The sequence below is a fragment of the Apis florea genome, unplaced genomic scaffold (genome assembly GCF_048593485.1).
Source record: "Apis florea isolate Af1SG1 unplaced genomic scaffold, ASM4859348v1 contig_3517_pilon, whole genome shotgun sequence".
Taxonomy (NCBI): domain Eukaryota; kingdom Metazoa; phylum Arthropoda; class Insecta; order Hymenoptera; family Apidae; genus Apis; species Apis florea.
Genome location: NW_028256778.1, coordinates 2,499,005 through 2,519,481, shown reverse-complemented (window position 1 = coordinate 2,519,481; position 20,477 = coordinate 2,499,005). Strand labels below are relative to the sequence as shown.

At 27.3% G+C, this 20,477-nt stretch overlaps 1 protein-coding gene across 2 annotated transcripts; it reads right to left on the bottom strand.

Moving 5' to 3' along the window:
* Positions 1 to 1,859: 1,859 nt before the first annotated feature.
* On the bottom strand, positions 1,860 to 12,181 carry net (atonal bHLH transcription factor 8-like protein net). Of its 2 annotated transcripts, XM_012493943.3 has the most exons (3): positions 11,768 to 12,181; positions 11,341 to 11,668; positions 1,860 to 3,666 (listed from the first exon to the last, which is right to left on the bottom strand). In XM_012493943.3, the coding sequence occupies exons 2-3, from the start codon at positions 11,390 to 11,392 to the stop codon at positions 2,162 to 2,164; spliced, it is 1,557 nt and encodes a 518-aa protein (XP_012349397.1). In that variant the 5' UTR covers positions 11,393 to 11,668; positions 11,768 to 12,181; the 3' UTR covers positions 1,860 to 2,161. The 2 variants fall into 2 exon arrangements, with proteins under 2 accessions (XP_012349397.1, XP_086770090.1); XM_086913964.1 differs by having other exon boundaries at positions 11,341 to 11,952.
* Between the last annotated feature and the right edge of the window lie 8,296 nt (positions 12,182 to 20,477).

The following is a 20,477-nucleotide window of genomic DNA, read 5'->3' as shown; positions in this document are numbered from 1 at the left end:
TTTTCCTTCTTTTCTTCCTCTTTCTCATTCTCTGCCCAAATTTCACTACTCCCTTCGGTCTTCGATCTCATAGCTATCCACGATACAATTTGCAACTGATTATTATACATTTATATTATATTGAAATGAAACAGAAAGTGTTAAAAGTGTACGATGTTTTTTTTAATACGCAGTGGAAATAACTTGTATCTAATCACCCAGAATGTGTAAGAGTGATCTGTAAAATTAATTTTTGAGATATTGATATTTTAATTTCTTCTTCAAATATGCTTTTAAATATATTTTTTAATCATTATTTTTATCATATTGTCAATTATAATATTTTTTTGCTTATTCTTATATTTAACATTTTTTTGTAAAATAAATATATAAAATAATGTTCACGATATAAATGTGCGAATTAAGAATAATTGCAAATGACTGCATACTTTTTTTTAATCTATTCTAATTGCAATCTGAATTTCATCGCTCAAAATTATTTTTGCAATAAGAAATATTATTTACCGGAAACAAAAATTATATTATATAATAATAAAAAATAAAATTTTTTATAATTGTTATATTAAATTGTTATTGAAATAAAATAGTAATTATAATATATAAAAAATGAAATTATATTACTCAATAAAGTATTAAATAAATATTTATAAAATCAATAAAAGTAATTTTTAAATTGTTTTACGTAGCATGTCAAAAATTTTGTTCTCATTTCAAATTTTTAATCAAATTAGTTTAAATACCACTATGGAAGACAATTTTTATTCACTTTAAAAATTATAAATAGAAAAAAATAATATTAATGAAATTAATATAATTAATATTTCGATATCAATATATGATTTTCTGTTCTCTTATTCAAAAAAGAAAAAATATTGGAATTAAAAAAAAATAATTTTTTCTTACTACCGGTTTTGTCGTTCATGAATTTTTTCCTATGTTATACGTGACACAAGAGCAGGTGATTATTATTTGCCTCGAGTAATCTCCAAAAATGAAGCGATACTAAGATGCACCTGCTTCTGTTTCTCAGCAGGTGCATGCGTGATTCCTTCTTCTGTCGGAAGTATGTATGTAAAGTATGTATCGACACATACACGATAATCGAACGTTGACATAGTATAATTTTTAATTTGTTTCTTTCTACCTCGGATTCATAATTGAATTATTCGAATTTTATTTATCCAATTTGTTCAATACTTAATCAAATTTTTATCTTCTTTTTTCAAATACAATTATAAAGTATCAATGATAATAAATAGAATTTTTTCATAGATATACATTAAAATTAAAAAGATTGAATGAATTTCGTTGATCAATTTAATCGAGAATACGACAATATTGTTGCATTTCTATTGGTGAATCGCGAAATTCTTGTTGTAATTATCAATTCTCAAGAAGACGAAGAGGATGTGAAATATTGCCTTCATCGATAAAATTTATCAAAAATTTTATTTCCGTTATTCGAATCTTGATAGAGGTAAATATGAGCATAAATAGTCTCAAAATGATTAAACGATGTAAAATTTTGCGATTACATGTTCGAATTGTACATTTAATCACATAATAAATGATATCTTTGATCGACAACCACATTATGCGTACATACACGTGCTTTGTCATGTTTTGTCGAAGTAATATGGAAAATTACATTTTCAATATTGCGGAATCAGCTTTTATGTATCTTTTCAATATATCTTGCTCAATTGATGATTCAATATCGCGATACTTTTTTTTTTAAAAAGACGATTTATATTACGTAATATTATCTTTTCTAATTTACAATTCGAACGAGTAAAGCGAAAACTTTTTTACCTGAAATCGAAAATTAATTATTAGTAATAATATAAATTGTTAATTGATTCAATTTGCGAGTTGGATACATCGTTATCTCGCCAACTCCCTTTTATTTCTTATACTTTTCATCAAAGACACTGTATATACATAGATGTAGATATTTTTTTTTTTATTCAGCATCAAAATTTTAAAGAGACGATGGGAAAAATATTTAACATTCGTTGAACAACATTTAGTTGGACTATTTATCAATTCAATTTTCAATGATTTACAGATTAAATGACAATTGATTAAATGTTTATTATATACATTGTATCGCATCAGACTATCGTTAGAGTCAGGCCCAACTTGTGTACTTATATGCGATTCAGTCTTCTTTTCTCTTTCTAATTTTTCCCTCTGTTTGAATGGTCCTGGAGACGAGGTCCACGCAAGCTCCTAGCGAAGCGCTGCTGGCTGCCTCGCCCTCGGGGATATCGACAATTTTACCGAGGGTCATGATGTAACTACACGCGATCCTTAATACGGACAACTTCGATAACTTCTGATTGTGCGAGTAAGCGGGAATAGCGCGTCTCAGCGTATCGAATGCAGCGCTTATGGTATGTACTCTCGTCCGTTCCCTGGCATTTGCTTCTATTCTCCTTTCCCGCGTCATGTTTTTGTAATTCCTCTGTTGACTCGGCACCGTGTGCTGCCTTGTTTGACCGTTATGGACGTTCGTCATCGTCGTTGTCGGTGTGGTCGCTGTTGTTGTTATCGTCGTGGATGTGATTACCGTTGTCGAGCAAGAATTATCATTGCTCGACAACCGATGATCTTGCTGAGGATGGGAAGACAAAAGAGAGGAAGAGGAGGACGAGGAGGTGGAGGACGAGGATGATGTTGTGGATGCTGCCGACGAGGACGAGGAAGAGAGAGAAGACGATGACGACGACGAAGACGAGACGTTTGTACATTTTATAGAATATGAGCAGGATTTCTCGTAAGTACCGTTCACCGCTGGATGTGGCGGTACCCTGGCGGCCACGTCGCCTCTCAACACAAGTGACAAAGGTTCCTCCTGTAATCTGAGATGCGTAATCGGAGATAGTATTGTGGACGATGACAATATTGTTTCCGATATAGCCGTGGAACTTGCAGACGAGATCATCGTGCTATCGGATTTTTGACGGTGGAACTCGCGCTTCTCAGCACGTATGGCACGCGTTTGCGTCGACTGTCGTAATCTGGCAGATAAATTCTCTTGGCAATCCAACTCCTGCCGTTTTTCAAAATCATCATTCCCTTTTATATTTATCTCGCACGCGACGCCATCCTCTGAACCGTGCCCCTGATCCGAATTGTCCTTTCGAACGTCGCCGTTATTCTTGCGATTATCCTCCTCGTTGTAACAATTGTGTTGATGATGGTGATGGTGGTGATGATGGATACGGTGACGATGATGATGGTGGTGGTTGACTCGATTCGAAACAATGGGAGACGGTGACGGTGCGTTCGATAATAAAGTGAAAACGCACGACTGATTTGACCTTTCCCCAACTGAGATAGGCAAGGAAAGTTTCGACTCGATGCTCTTGTTGGTGCAACTCCACGGTCGAAACGGGCTCGGTGATCTTAAAGTTCTAGCCGATTCCTCGCTCGATATGGCCTCTTCCTCGATTCGTTGGAATCTTCGTTTCTTCAGTGGTGCCGAATTCGGCTCGTGTATTTTTCGAGGCTCGGCTAATTTTCTCTTGTTTTTCAATGATATCGGCGTTATTTGCACCTCCAGACTGTCCTCCGAAGAGCTTGGCGAGTGTAGATCGGATATATCGTCCTCGTCGCCACCGCTACAGAAACCAGCATCTCTTTCGGAATTAGTCGCGCTCACTGAAACAGAAAATAAATACGAACATTAAATTATACGATTGAATTATATAATGTTCTAATTAATAAATAAGTAATATAAGGATATTCGTTCAACTGAGGAGAATTAAGAAAATTTTAAAAGATCACGAATATTAATAGATTATTATCGAAATTATTTTTGGCTTGATAATATTAAGAGTATTATTAGCGTTTTCAGTGTTCCACATGCGCCATACGCGATGTTTGTTTCTGCCACGTTTAGCGTATCGTATGTGATGCTTGGCATTTTGTTCTATCTCATATTTATGTATCATATTTGATTCACGTATAAAATCTGTATTGAACGTGTTTTACTTACATATGTCGATTAAAATTGATATAATAGAAAAAAATATTATTTATAAATTATAAGATTTATTATATTATGCATTATAAAAATTATATTAATTACAAAAATAATATATATATATATTATAATTATGATTTTTGATTTAATTCGATTTGATAATAAACGCGCCAAATTTAAATTTTCTATCTATTGAAGAATTTAAATTTGTGTTAGCCAATCTGCACCGATTAGACTCTGCTGTAAGAGAAGATATATCTATTTTTATATACTTTAGAGAGATTAAAAAAAGTTGTTTACAAAATTATTGCTTTGACTTAACATTAAACACTAACTGAAGAAATATAATATATTCACACAATAAATAATAATTATTGAATTAGATAAAAGTAAATACTTATTTCGCTGTTAGGCAAATTTTTCAAATTTGAAATATAAGATAAAATAATAATAAATAAATCCAACATTTATATTTTATTGAATCTGCACCAAACAGCGCAAAACTTGTTTATTTACATTATGCTATAATATCTAAGAAACTATAAAAAATTAATCAAAATTCCGGTTTGGAAAAAGAGGAAAATTTTAAATTAAACTTTAACTCGATTTCAATCCAATATAAACAAAATAACAAATTATAAAAAGAAAAAAATATTGTAATGATGAGTTTATTTATCGTTTATTTATATATAATGAATAATAATATATAATGAATAATAATTTTTCATTGAATATAAAAAGCCATGATACTTTATATACTTAAATTTTTGTTGACTAATAAATTTAAATAGTTGAAATCATAATTTTTCAATTTTATTTGTCGTATAAATCTATAAAAAAAAAACTTAAAATCAACAGTTTTTTACATCTCAAATAATCATAATTATTTAACATATTATTTTTTTGAAGTATAACTAACAACATATCTTTAAATATTATAGACTATTGTTTGATTCATATCACTTTCTTCTTATATTTTCATCACGTTTTCTCATAATTGTTTTTATAACATTATATGAGAACATAAATATGTATCATTCTTAATGCATTTTGATGCATTATTGAAATGATATTATTTTTTGTCTTTGAAACGATATTGTTTCATTTCATATTTCCAATCGTATTTTATTTTACATTTTTTTCGTGTATATTATCTAGTGTTTATAACTATTCAAAAATTATAATTTACGTAAACTTTTTTATTTTTTTCTTTCGCTTACATTATATAAATAAATTCTTCTTTTCTATCATTTTTATCTATTAGTTTTTGCTTCATTTTCCTATATTATGTTATTTATATTTATATCACGTATATGTGTATTTATGCATCTATATATATCTATGATGTAAATTTATCATTTATCTAATCATTATTTATGTGAAATTGAAATCAAATTTCGTTTAAAGCATAAATAATTTTTAATTTCTTTTTGTGTGTATGTATTATTTTTCAAAGCAAAATCAAAGAATCTAAATTTAGAAATTCAATTTTAAATTTAGAAATATACTAATTCAAAATTTATGAGTCTGTAAAATTTAGCATTCGTGCTGTACTCTTTGATCTCTATATTTCTGTTCATAGTCCAATTGTACAGAAATACAGATTTAACTTAAATTTAACTTAGCTGAAATTGATTGTAAATTTAATAAAATTTAACTAAATTAAACTAAACATAAATTTAATCTGAGTCATATACATTTTTTTTCTAACTTAAACTAAACTAAAATTTAAATACAATTTAAAAAATAAAATTTGCATTTAAAAATAAGTTACATTAATAAATATAAATATAATTTAATTTCATAATTCAAGTTAAATTAAAAAATTAAATCTAATCAAGGCAATAAAGAAAACATACACCAAATAAATAATCTTTATTTACATGTAATTAGCAACTATCGATTTAATAAAATTAATGTAAAAAAAGAAACAAGAAAATGAATATAGTTGAATGGAAAAATGAAAAAAGAAAAAAATGAGTTTAATATAGAACATTTAATGATACATAATAATAAAGTAATAAGATAAAAACTAACATTTATATATATATAACTTTCACATTTATAAATTTATAAATTCAACATTATCGAGACAAAAAAAAAATCAAAAAAGAAGAAATCAAAAAGTTTTTATATCCCAAATTTAATGCTTTATATTTATTTAATCCTAAATTCTGTTTTATTCTTGACTCGTAATTTTTATTTTCTTTTGATTATTACTGTCTATGTTTTATTCTCGTTTTAATCATGTAAGAAGTTAATAATTACAAGAATTGAAGAAACATCGAGTTTTAATGATAAAATATTTTATATCTATATAATAGATAGCTACAATGTTCCTGATCTTTTTTTAATTATTTTTTTTTAATATTCAGTATTCAAATAACTTTCTACATAAGATATGGAAAAAATTAGCAGCATTATTTTTGAATTAAACGAAAAGATTAAATTAAAGATATCTTTATGCAAGTTATTTACATATAATATGTATTTGTATATAAAAATGTTAGTTGAGGCTTATTTACTATATTTTATATTATACTTTATGTTATTAACAAGATGAAGTCCTTTCATTCTATCTTCATCTTGCTTCAATTAATGCAAACTTCAATTCAAACATAACTTTCATATTAATTTTAATATTCTCTAAACTTAATCTTTAAACAATATTCCACGAATACCCTACCAAAAATGAAAATGTAATTATATTTAATATTTGCAATTAAATAAATACTAAAAGATTATTAACTAAAAACAACAAACGACAAATTGGAAACAACTAATAGATACAATAAAATATCTGAAAACAATTATATTAAGTTTCTAAATAATATCAATTTTGGATAATATCAACCATATTCATCCATATGAAAACCATATTTTAACCATAATATGAGCTATCGTGCATTAAAACAAATTAATAAATGTTTCAGGGCGTAGAAACGCCACTGAGATCAATGATTCCGAGGATAACGCTTCGCGTGTCGAATAACGACTTGTACGCACCTGGTGACAGTGCGATTCACACTTCGAAACAGCTTATCGTGGTTACGATAAGGCTGCCTCTCTTTATATTTATATCAAGCATCTGTCTCCTCGACAAATCAGCACAATGCGTATTTACAAAAATTCGTATTGTAAATGGAAAAAATATTGTTTGTTTTCCGTTAAAACTTATGCATAGAGAAAAGAAGAGAGGGAAGAAAAGGGAAGAAAAAGAGAAAAATAATCTTAAACCTGAAAGTTATATATTAAAAATTATATATTATGTTTATCGATTTTATACATTTTTGATCATTATTTTGCAAATATTTACTGTTGTTAATTGTGTAAAAATAATTTTAGATGAAAAATATGGAGTAGATTAAAGAAAATCACTTAAAAAGAATTCTAATTTTGTTCATTTGTATTATGAATATAAATTTCAATAAATATATAAACTAATAAAATAAAATTTAATTAGATGATATAATAGAATGAAATAATAATATGATATAGAAATAAAAATTAAAAAATTAAAAGTTCAAAAATTAATTTTACAAAGTCTCTTTTCTGCATACTAAATTTTAAAAATTAGAGGCAAATTTTTGTTTTTTTTATTAGAAAATAATTACTATTTTGATTTTTTTCAATTTTATATATATATATTTACACAATCGGTGAAGAAACGACGCAAAATAGAAGGTTAGAATTCGGATTCTTGTACAAATATCAAATATTGAATATTAGAATTTCGTTAAAAACGTGAATCTGGAAACTTCCTACAATGAAAATATTTATACAAATTTCGTTTTAAAAAAATAAATTGTCAAGAACTCGATAAAAGAAAAACGAGCTAATATTAATCCAGATAATGGTGAAATATTTAATGTGTGACAAGTACATATTTTTAAATTACGAATATTGCGAATATTGCAATGCTACACTATATCATGCATCTTTATTGTATCATTCGACAATTGTTCAAACAGACGAAAATAACATCTGGACGAATGTAAACTCGCGCGAAGGCATACGGTTGACCGCAGAATGGATATCTTCGATCATTTTCGTCAGGGACGTACAAATAGACGGCCACGTGACTGATACGTATGTGTATACTTTCGCGGTTTCTTCCTTTCATTTTTATCATCATTCAAATCTCTTTTTTCCCCTTAATCATTTCTTTTTCTTTTTTCTAATTTTTATTTTTTATTTTTAATAGAAATACTGAACTGCATAATTAAATCGTATATGAGAAATAATAAAGTTGAAATGACCATCGTCAAGATTTGCAATCTAAATAAAAATTTGGAAATGAAACTAAAATTAAAATTAGAAACAAAAACAAAATCATGGATAGAGCGATCACTTTGATAATCGGTATCATATTTTGAAATTCATTAATGTTCATTCCGTAATAATAATTTTTTTCTTTCTTTGTAGTTTCGATTTAATAGACTAGAAATAGTGGAGTGCAATCTTTCTGCTTCTCTTTTAAAATAAGACGAAGAAGGAACTGCCGCCAACTTTTGCAGAGATTATAAATAAAACACCGTACAAATATATGAATATATTATATACGTAGAAAGAAAAACAAAGAGAGAGAGAGAGAGAAATGATCGCCAAATGGCTGCGTGAGAATAACGTTAAGGTCAATTTATGTTCTAACAAGACCGGTGCTACTGGATTTGAACCGATAGTATTAATATTATCACTATATCTATAGAATCAAAAAACATATACAAGTTTTCCCAGATGTCTTAAAACAGGTGGTATAAGCAAGTAGAAAATGATATAAAAAAATCGAAAAAGAAAAATATAATTTTTTCATTTTATATTTTATTTTTTAATAATTCAAATTTAAAAAAAAATTACTAACAATTCATAATACTAACTAGATACGTATGAACTATCAATAAGAGAAAATTATTTTATATGTAAGAGAAAAATAAAAAGTACAAAATGAAATTTTATTATCTAAATTCTCATATATTCGATTAATTTTCAATTTTGATAAATTATTTTTCAAATTAATAACAAATTCTATATTTTTTATTTATTTATATATAAGATAATTAACCTTTTCATATCTAATTAAAAAATTAATCAAATTCATTTAAATATATTTGTCAAATTTTCAAACTTGTTTGTTAAAAATGAAATCTAAAACGAAAAAATATTATTTCTTTTTCGATTTATTTTTACATATAAAATTGACAATTCCATTTTGCTTACTTATATCAAAACTCGATTTACAACAATTTTTCGAATCGAATCGAAATATTTTATTTCATTTGTTCTAATATTCAATTTATTCTGAGTTTTGAATCAGTTGCACGTTTAAATCAAATCTCAAATTTATCTTAATCATGCAATTCATTCTTTTTCTTTTTTTTTGCAAAATAAGAAATAATTTATTTTGATTGAAAATATATATTTTATATAAGCATATATTCGAGAATGATATTCTAGATACCAAGTATAAAATTTATTATTATAATAAAATTTTTAATTGAATCATTTTTTTATTAAGTTATAAACAAATTAATTTTACATCAGATAAATTGAGATAGAAATTGAACATATTTTATCTTTATCTTTTTCTAATAAAAAAAAATTATTCATAATTTAATAAATGAACCGATATTTTTGCATATCAAATTTGTTTCGATATTTGAAATCAATTGTAATAATCCAAAGCCTATAATGTTGCCTATAAATGATTTAATTTTATATATGATACAATCAATCAATAATAAATTTCAAATATTTTAAAAATCCGGAAGAAAAGGAAGAAATGTAAAAAAAAGGAAAGGACAAAAAGAAATCTGCGGGGAGAATAGAGAAAGTAAGCGGCAAGCAAGGACTGGAAAAATCGGTGGTCGCGATGACGAGGGGCTATACGGAACGAGTCAGAGGACGGAAGAGGTCCGGTTCGGGTAGCAGGTGCAAGGTTTGTGCACAGGTGGGTGGAAAGTTCGACGTTTACCATAGCAGTCAACTCTCCCTTATTACTCGTCCCTGTCTTTTTACCTATGTATACCTGCACTACGCATAATAGGATATCGATTACACTCAACAGTTTTCGATAAGATTAAATCTGATTTAACTAGTAATCACATTCTTAGAATTCGTCATCTCAGAATTCTGTCCTTGGTTTACATTTCATTTTATCAATAAAAAAAAATTTTTAATAATAAAAAGAAAACAAAAGTTTATATGATATTTTCAAAAAATTTTTATTTCAATTGATTTCTTTGTAAATTTCATTTGATCATCGACTTAAGTTTCGTTCAAATTTATCGAAATAAATAACATAGTTGTATTAAAAAAAAAACGTATTCGTTTAATTCAAGCATTTAATTTAAATAATGAACAAGATTTCAAACTCGATTGAATTTTTTTTAAATGATAAATCGTCAAATCGAAATGAGAGAGCATTCGAATTTTTAATATTAATTATCGCAAAATTAAATCGCTCGTCAATCATACTTTTTGTAACGCTGCTATTAGAGATCGAAAGTGTTAATCGGATCTTAAAATATTTTTCCTTATTATGTCTCAGTAATAATTCATTACTATGAACAAGAAGAAAAAATTTAAAGAAATTTATAGTAACATAAAATAATATGTAAAACAATGTAGTGAAATAATACGATAAGTTTCGAGTTTGGTCAAGAAATCGTTCGTTTCGTGCAAGTCATTTCAACTGCTAGTTGTGTGCGTCAACCCACGCTGGCGCCGCTATGCCCTATCTCTCTTTCGGATTCTCCTTTTCTATCGACTGTCACTTCTCCCTTCCACCATCTTACCATTCTCCACGGATCGCATTCTCTCTCCATGTGTCTCTTTGCTCCGGAGGGAAGAGGGCAACCAGTCTATCCTATCTTTCTTCTTCGTCAAGTCTATTTCGCAGATGCATGACATTTGGTGCTGCTGAAGCAGTCGATCTGCTCAGAGTCGACTGGCGCCGTTCATAACGATAATTATCATTGTTCGCAACTCCCACCAGACACACATTATCAATCGACCGAATGAAGACATTTATATTGCTAACCTTTATGATTCTTTTCGCGGTAACTATTTGTAATTGAGAGACGATGAATATTGAAGTGAAATAGAAATAATGAAATTAAAATAATTTCTTTTCAGCTATCGGATATCGTTTAAACTTTCTCATACATATTTAAAAGGAATTAATCGAATAGAATAGAAATAGAAATATCTATTAAGATCAAAACATTGAGATATAAATATTGTTTCAAAAGATTTGATTCAATTCGATGATTATCCGAATCAATTATCTTAATTTCTTAATTTCACTGAACTATAATTAAACTATGTATATATTTTATAGAAATATTTACCTTTCATCAAAGCCGATAATTCGGATACTGATTCAACTATGTGATGGGCCATATCGATCGATGATTGGAAGCACGAAAGCACAATCTTCTTTGTCTCGATCACCACACGCGCATTACTCTCCGTTCATACATTACTTTTCATGGGATAGATCCTACGAAACGTATAGCGATCAGTCGTGTTGCCGGCAAATCGTATTGCACGTTTCGCGACTCTTTTCTTTGTTGCTTCAATTTCTTCTGTCGTTTCTTTCGGCCTTCCTTTCTATTACTCTGACTTCCTTTTTTTTCTGACACTTTTTATAGTCCGTGTTTGAATTTCGTTGCACCCCTACGAGGAACAAACGAAAAATGTAAAATCACGAATAAAAGGATAAGCAGGATCACGATTACTATTCGCGACACATTACGCGAAAATTTATTCACGTACAAAGTTAATTCGAGTCCAAAAATCAACGAAGCACATCCTGACACGAGCACGGTCGAGAAGGTACTGATTCGCCTCGTGCTTTTTCATCGCACACGCGTGCGATAGTCCCAAGTCCCAACTGGTCTGCCTGCCCGCTGTGACTTTGCTGCCTCTAACGTTACCACCGCCAGTACCACTACACCACTACTGCCACCACCACTACTCTGTTACCACCACTACCATGACCAGTACTATTAACATTACCATCAGTATCGATGCCGTCGATTCTATGGATACGATCACTACTACGAACACGTTGAACGTCGTTTCTTTTTCAGCCTCCGCATCACTTCGGTCTGTTCAAGAATGTATCGTGTATATCGGTTTTAGCACCAATACCGCTGCGCGAAGGCGCCCGAAAGTCGAGTAAGCTTCGTCTCGTCGCGCTTGGAAACTTGACCGGATCACACAACACAGATGAGTTTTGAACACGTGTATTCAGTTTGCGATTAAACGGGGTCGAGCATTTTCTTATAAAAAATATTTTACACGAATAAGATTATTGTCAATGATAGTGATGGTGGGTTGATGATAGGAATGGTGACGTCGCGATATTGGTGTTGGTATTACAAGTACTGGCATTGGTGCTGACGTTGGTGACGATGGCGGGCGAAACAACGGGGAAGAGGTGTACGGCGCGTATTGTTGGTGGCAGTGGCAAGAGGCAGCGGGGGCCGACAGAACGGCGCCAGCCGGCCGAGAGTTTGACTCGGTTTCTCCGTGCGCTGCGTCGTGCCGTGTCGTCCATCTTTCTCTCCCACCTCTCCTTTCCTCTCCATTCCACTTCATTCCTCTCTTTGCCATGCCTCACCTCACCGTTCTCGCTCTTTCTTCCTTTCTCGTGTTACCATGCTTTTCTTTTTGCACTCGCTCGATTCCTTCCTCTTCTCTTTTACTCGAACGTCTGTTACTGCGTAAACGTCTGAAACATCGTCGACTCGATTTCGAGTCAACCACCCGCAGTGGATCGTAATGTTGATGTCGCAGTACTATGCATACGAAAGAAACGTAAACTCACAAGACTCCGTTTTGTCTGTCACCATTTATGAGCAAGAATTTTCGTAAAGTGTTTAGCCGGGAATATATTAGTTTACTTATCTTATTTTAAGATTATCTATTTAGCTACCTATTTCTCTAGCTGGCTATTATTATTCTTTCAAAGGCACTATCGTTTTGTCTTTGTTTTTGCTTTATTTTTAAAATTTTATTATTGTAGGCGTAGCTAAATCGTAGATTAGGTTTTCACTCATAGAGTGTTAAAGAATAGTTCTAGATTGGTTTATAAGTAAATATACATTTAGAAGCGGCACAACGATATTTAAAGATGATTCAAATACTTACAATTAGTATATATAGTATCAGCATTGGATATCTATGTATAAAAGTCATTCCATGCCAAATCGATCACGTTTTGATGTCGATGTCAGAGATTTTTTTTTAAATAAAATATGATGCATCATTCATAACTTTATTGTACGATATATTATACTGTAAGATATAAATATCGAAAATATGACAAATTATTTTATGATTTATTTTTCTTATTTTGTACAAATAGCACACATATATTTTGAACTTTGCTGAAGAAATAAGTAATATAATTTTTTCTTTACTTGTATTTATGAATAAATTATTGAGAAAAAATGGAAAAATTTTTTATTTAAAACCATAAAATTTAATATATATAATTATGAAAGCTTCATTATTTCAACTCGTGTATTGATTTATTTAAAAATCTTATTTTAATTAAATTTTAAATATTTAAAAATATTTAATTATTTAAAAATCTATTTTTCTATTTTTTCATTTTGTTTGTCAGCAGAAGTATTTCTTCATTCCAGATTTAAAAATTTAAAAGTTTATTTGCAGAAAAAAAAATAATTTTTATTTAACGCACATAAAGTCAGTGATCTTTATCGAAATTCTAACAATAAGTAAATACAATTCACCGGCCGAGACCTTGTCGCTAAGTGACTTACTACTGTTGATCGACAGTTGTTTAGTTCAATATGAAAGTACGCGGAATATATGAGTATATTTACATAGACAATTCATACATCTTGGTTTAAAAATATAAAATATATATTTCAATTTATAAATCTACTTTAACTTATATTATGTTAATGTTAATTATTAACTTGTATTATTTATATCATTTTATTTTTTAATTTATTAAAAAAACAAAAATTACAAGAAAAAATCTTATTGCCTATCTTAACGTGGTATAGATCTTATATGCCTTGAATCTATTCTTTTTTGGATTTGAATGAACAAAAAATTATTATACCGTATGTATATTTTCATATGAATTTATCTTTATTTATATTCTTAAAAAATTTTTCTAAAAAATTTCTATCATAAAGAGAAAAAAATAATATAATATTTTTGTAGTGATTGCGATAAAAAAATCAAAAATACTTATAATAAATATAGAATAAAATCGAATATATCAGATTTGTCCCTAGTAATTAAATACTTAGAGATTTGGTTTTCTTTAATTATAATTTTAATCTCTCTAGATTTCTTTGTTTAGATTTTTTATCTCTTGAATATCAATTTCTCCATCTTTGAAATTGTGATAATAATAATTAAATATTTAAATAATAAATCATATTATATAATATTTAATATTTAACAATTGAATGATATATTTGAATTTTTAAAGTAAAAAAAAGTTACGCAAAAAACAAAGCTCTCATTTTTGCTTCAATTATTTCTATAATAATAGCTAATAGCAATAATTTTTTATGTAAGAAAGAGATAAAGTTTTTTAAGTAAATAAAAAGTGAAGAAAATGAAAGATGAGATTGAAAATGCAACATATTAAATAAATTTTTACTAAATTTAAAAATTAAAAAATGATTCAAATCAAAATGCAATTTGGAAAAATTTAAATACATATTCCAATTATTAATTTTATTATTAACAATTTAAATTGAGAAAGCATCAAAATTATAAATGATGATTTTAATTTTTAATGATTTTTAAATTATTTTTTATAAAATTTTTTAAAATTCATATTTACTGTTAATTTAAATGTTATTAATTTTTTATATAAAATTTTTTGATCATAGATATATTTTTTTGCCGTATTTTCAAGGCGAATGTCTTTATATCTCATAAAACTTAACATATTGTGTTTTATGAATCTATATAAGTAATTACACAGAATAATATAATTTTTATATTGAACTTTAATCTTGAACTTATATTAAACTTCAATGAGATTATTTGATTTGAAAATATTTATCGAAAATATATATAATCATAATTATCATATATGTTTATAGGTAATAAGTAATATAGGAGTAATTAAACAACGAAATAATGAAATATTTTTCATTTAAATAGGTTCAATAAAAATCAATAAATTTAATAAATGAAATCATCTTATTATTTTAATATAACAACATTGAAATAAAAAATAATTAATCTTATTGCATATTTTTAGATTAAATTTTGACTTAATAAATATTTATTTGTTCCTCTATTCTGATACGCAATATCATATGATCCTCAATTAGATAAGAAACTAGTGAATACTAGAAAAAGATTTTAAACAAGTATGATATTATAAGAACGTGTATATGCCTATTAAAGATATTTATATCGTAATTATAGTACATATTCATTAAATAAATAAATTATTTCATGCATATAATTCACGTGAAGAAAAATTGAATAAAAAGCATAGAAATCAAATATATAGAGAGAAAATATAATAATTAGTTGAAAAAAATATGTTTCTAATTTATTTCATAACAAAATAGATTTTTTACTTTAATATATTACTTTAATATATAGAATTTAGAATTTGAATTTTTATATTTCCTCATATTTTGCTCATTAATCTTTGTGAAACTTTACAGATAAATTTTTGTATATTTGTATAGATATATCTGGACTTGCATTAACTAAAGCTCTGGCATATTATACAGCATGTTATTATTACAGTATGTAAATAAATACAGTGGCTCGAAAATATTTCAATACTTTTTTATTTTTTAATGAAATATTAAAATTTTTTATTTTTAATGAAAAAAAATTTTTTTTCTGAGAATATAATAGATTATATGTGAAACAATTTTTTTTTATTAAAATATCATTTAAAAAATTAAAATATGAAATTAATATTTTATTACGTTTTTCATTTTTTAAATATAACTTTGTAATGTTGCGTGCAATATTTTATATTAAAAAATTCAGTTTAGAATTTAATACTCTATCACTTTATTGTAAAAAAATTTTCAGACAATGGAAAGATACTGAAATTTTAAAGAAACTTTTCATTTAAAAAATTGTTTCATATATAATTTATTATATTTTATGTATAAATTTTTATTAAAATTAATTAGAATTTTCGGATTAAGTGAATTATAACAATAGGATAAGTGAGTTATAACACTCATAACATTCATTAACGCGGAATAAAAAAAATAAATTAATAATCTTGAAATTTTTTATAAATTACATTGATAATTCTAACGATTTGAAAGAAAAATTTTTTTTCTTCACTATTCCTTGAAAGAATATATCATTGTTTTAATTTACTTATAATTAACTTAATTAATTAATAAACTTTTTGTAGAACAACAATATTACAGGAATGTTTAAGTGTTCTGTTTCTCGTGATTCAATCTGTCAAATAAATAAATAATTATATTTTCTATGGTATGATATTATCAATCAAAGCTATTGTATTATCTATGGCTTATTACATAAATATTATGTATTTATTTTTTATGAAAGTAAGTATATGTGAAATTGTTTTTATGAAATTTGAGATTCTGTTTGCAAACAGTTCTTAAGTACTTTTTTATACTATGTGAAAATTATATTTATATATATATATTATATATTTATTTTATATATTTATTAAAAATATTTTTTATTTATTTTATTTATTTATGTCTCATCATTCTAATTACACAAGTATTGTATATTTTGTTACAATAAATAAAAAATTTAATATAAGATTTCTATATCCATGGAAAAAAAAAAGCTATAGTTTTTAAATAATGAGATAATATAAATTCATTTTGTCTTATAAAGTTAATAATTTTTCAATTGATTTGATGTAATTTTATTTTTCAGTTTTTGCTTTGAATATATTGCTATCAGATTATTTTTCTTTGTATTATGTATTCATCGTATATACTTGTCCATAATAAGAATAAAAAAGATCATCAGTTGTTTAGCATTTACAAATCGAAAAAATTCATGAATCGTCAGATTATCTTCATGATCGTCCAAGATATGTCTACTATCGTATAAATTTATGCTCATTACTTATATGAACTCTGGTTTAATCTTTGTTTCATTGCTTCATAGAAAGGGATGAACAAAGCGGTGCAGTGGTCGAATCATGGTATGCATGTCGATCGCAATTCGATTTCCTTCTTTTCTATGTTCAATTTCTTGTGATGATACCGTGATTTATTCTTGCTAATGAAATTTCATCGTATAAGTAGTTATACAGGATGTTCTATTATTTGTGGTACAATTGGACGAAAGGATAACTCATGAAAAAGAAAAAAAATTTCACTTGAGCATTCATTTTTATGTAAATCAAATTTGAACATTTTTCAGATAAAAATAAGATTGGCTAATTTCAAATTAGATACGAATGATTTATACGTGAAAATAAGCAAAAAAATAAAATAAAATTTTATTGTTTAAGTCTTTGTTTTTACAAAATATATAAAATATAATTAAATATAAAAAAATATAAAATATAATTGTTTTTGAGATATACTATATAATACAGAATAGTGTAATAGAACAGATACAGTCAAGAAATCGATAAATTTTCAAATTGAATTTTTTTGAAAATTGATTTTTAAATAGAAAGAATGTATACTATATTTTTTGAATAACTTTTAATAATTCATTCACAATTTTTTTTCATAATCACAGATCAGAATCAATTTATTTATATTTAAAAATTTTTTAAACTTCATTAAATGGAAATCTCAAAAAAAAGATATTACATATTTCTTCTTTTTCATGAAGAATTCATTCTTTATTGATTGTACCACGAATAACGAGAGACACCCTATATATTGATCAGTGCACGATCAATACCTATGATAAAATATAATAATCGAAAAATATTATAATTGCTAATAATCACAATTTTGAAGAAACCTAATCAAACAATCATCTGCATTGCGATGATTTCATTAATTGATGAATTTTATTATTTGGTCTTAAAAATTGACAATAATACAGACAAAAATATTAATCGCATCGTTTTATTGTAAGATTAATATAATATAATATAATATAATATAAGATAATATAATTAGATGTATTTATGTAGAATAAGTTTGAAATATTTATACTAAAAATTGGTTCTTTGAAAGCTCGAAACCGTTTGAAACTCAAAGAGTTTTGAATTCTCGAATTTTGAAATTTTGTAATTCGAAAAAATTCAGATAAATATTAACAATTATAAAATAATTTACATAATAAAACATAAAAATTTAATCTTTTACAAAAAAATATCAAAAAGAAATTATATTATTACTAATAATTTTAAATAGAAACTTGAAAAATTTAAAAAATAGAAATTAAGATTTTAATTTTTGATAAAATATTTGCATATAAATCTCTATTTAAAAAAAAAAAAGAAAATAAAACATTTTGGATTCTCAAACTTTCAAGTTTTACGAATTTAAGTATCAGCTTTCATATTTAATTTATGGTGATCAATGGTTTCTAACTTGTAAGATTCTATTAGAAAATTATAATTTTTACTTAATGACTTTTAACTTATTCATTTTTTTAATATATTACCATATTATATTACGAATCAATCTTCTATATGATCCTTTCGCTAATTAATACAAAATTGCTAATTAATGCTAATGCTATTCGTATTTTGTAGTAAAAACTCGTATTAATTTTTCAAATTTCCCTTATAGGAAGAGGAAATCGCAAATTATTTTGAATATTATATGAAGGAATCGCAAATTAAAAAAATATTAGAAAACATTGACTTTTACCTTTCGTGTATAATTCATAATTCGGTTCGAGGCTTAAGGAAAGAATCGAGGGAACTTTTAGTGCGAACATGTTCATACGGTACGGTATCTGCGTAGCATATGCGCAGATAGAGGTGCGTTAAGGGCATTAAAGAGGAAAGGCGACCAGGCAACAGCCCATTCGATTTGTCAGGATGGTGTGTCGACCAGATGTGACGAAAAAGGCCAAGAAAATCCTCAAGGGCACCGATAGCTGCTCCCGCGCGATGAATGTGTTCGACCGAGTTTTATCATTTGCCACCGACCTTGTCGAAATGATGGCAATATATCGATGTTTTTAACAAAATCGCTCTGATAGATTTTGATATTTTTAATAACGTATAGTTTCGTAATAAAAAATTAAATTTATAGATTTGCTCTAATCAAATTTATTTCGATCCAAATTTTACGCCTGTAGTAATAGTATTATTTTTTATAAAAAAAATTATTTGTTTAAATAATACTAAATCAGTTAAAAATTACATTAAACAGAGAATCGCGAAGAAATATTGAAACTTTTATATTTCAAAAATAGATTTTATAAAAATTTATTATTTTATATTTCGAGATTCCTAGAAATCTTGTTTTTAAAAAAAGATTATAAAAAAAATATTAATGTTACAAAAATGGAAACTTTACTACCTGCTAATATCAATAAATATAATATACATATATATATATAACTTCATTATGTATTTATTAGATGATGTTAATACATCGATTTTTCCCTCATTTTTTATCATCCCTAGTCAGAAGCAGCATCGAGGCCGATTTCTCGTTATTCTTTTTGTTTGTATTTTCCAATCAGTGAAATCTTTTTCCTCATGCTTTCGTAACGAGAATATGAGCTGAACGTATTGCGAATCAAAATACCATTTTGAAGAATTGGAAGATCGTGGACCACGGTACTGACAGTCCTTGGGAACGATCGGTAGCGTTTCGCATGTGTGTACGCGGTAGTAACCTGTTGGGCAAGTTTGGCAAGGGTCTTCTCTTTTCCCAGGGCGTTGCGATTTGTCAGTATCCCCACTGTCGTAAATAGTGGCACACGCACCTGCCGTTGCCCCTGCCTTTTCACTATCAAGTCGAGTGCTAACAAATCTTATTCCTTCGCTTCTTCTCGATCCTCGTTTACGAGGCTAATTCGGCGACATTTTACTTGTACGACTTTTGCAATTACTCGTTCCGCTTGTGTACATGCGTGGACAAGCGTTTATTAGGAAACGCAGGGAACGACGTCATAGTAACATGTGCGTACTTTATAATCTCTAAATATTTGATGGGCGGACCGTGCGGCTGCGCTCGCATCTGCGCCTGTGTCAACTTCAATTATTAAAGCTTTGCCATATGTCCTTGCTCTTCCCTTGTTCTCTCTCTCTCTCTATCTCTCTCTCTCTCGCTCGCTCGCTCGCTCGTGCTTGTTTCTGTGCCATCACAATGCACTCTGTTTCACAGCCCTGTCTCGTTTCGCTTTCCTCCTTTGATTCCCTCAATAGATAGTCACGTTTTACGCCTGTGGCGAATCCGTATCGTTGCACGATTTAAATCAAGAATGCGTTTAATAACGAATAATCAACACGTACGAGTTTTTTCAAGGTACATATTTGGATTTTCTTTTTGTGTTTGCTCTTTTTTTTAATTTCAAG

Excerpts from the sequence above, each read along its gene's own strand:
- net (XM_012493943.3), bottom strand. The coding sequence starts at position 11,392 with ATGGCCCATCACATAGTTGAATCAGTATCCGAATTATCGGCTTTGATG. Across the intron at positions 3,667-11,340 it reads ATTATCGGCTTTGATGAAAG|TGAGCGCGACTAATTCCGAA; the intron begins GTAAATATTTCT and ends TTTCTGTTTCAG.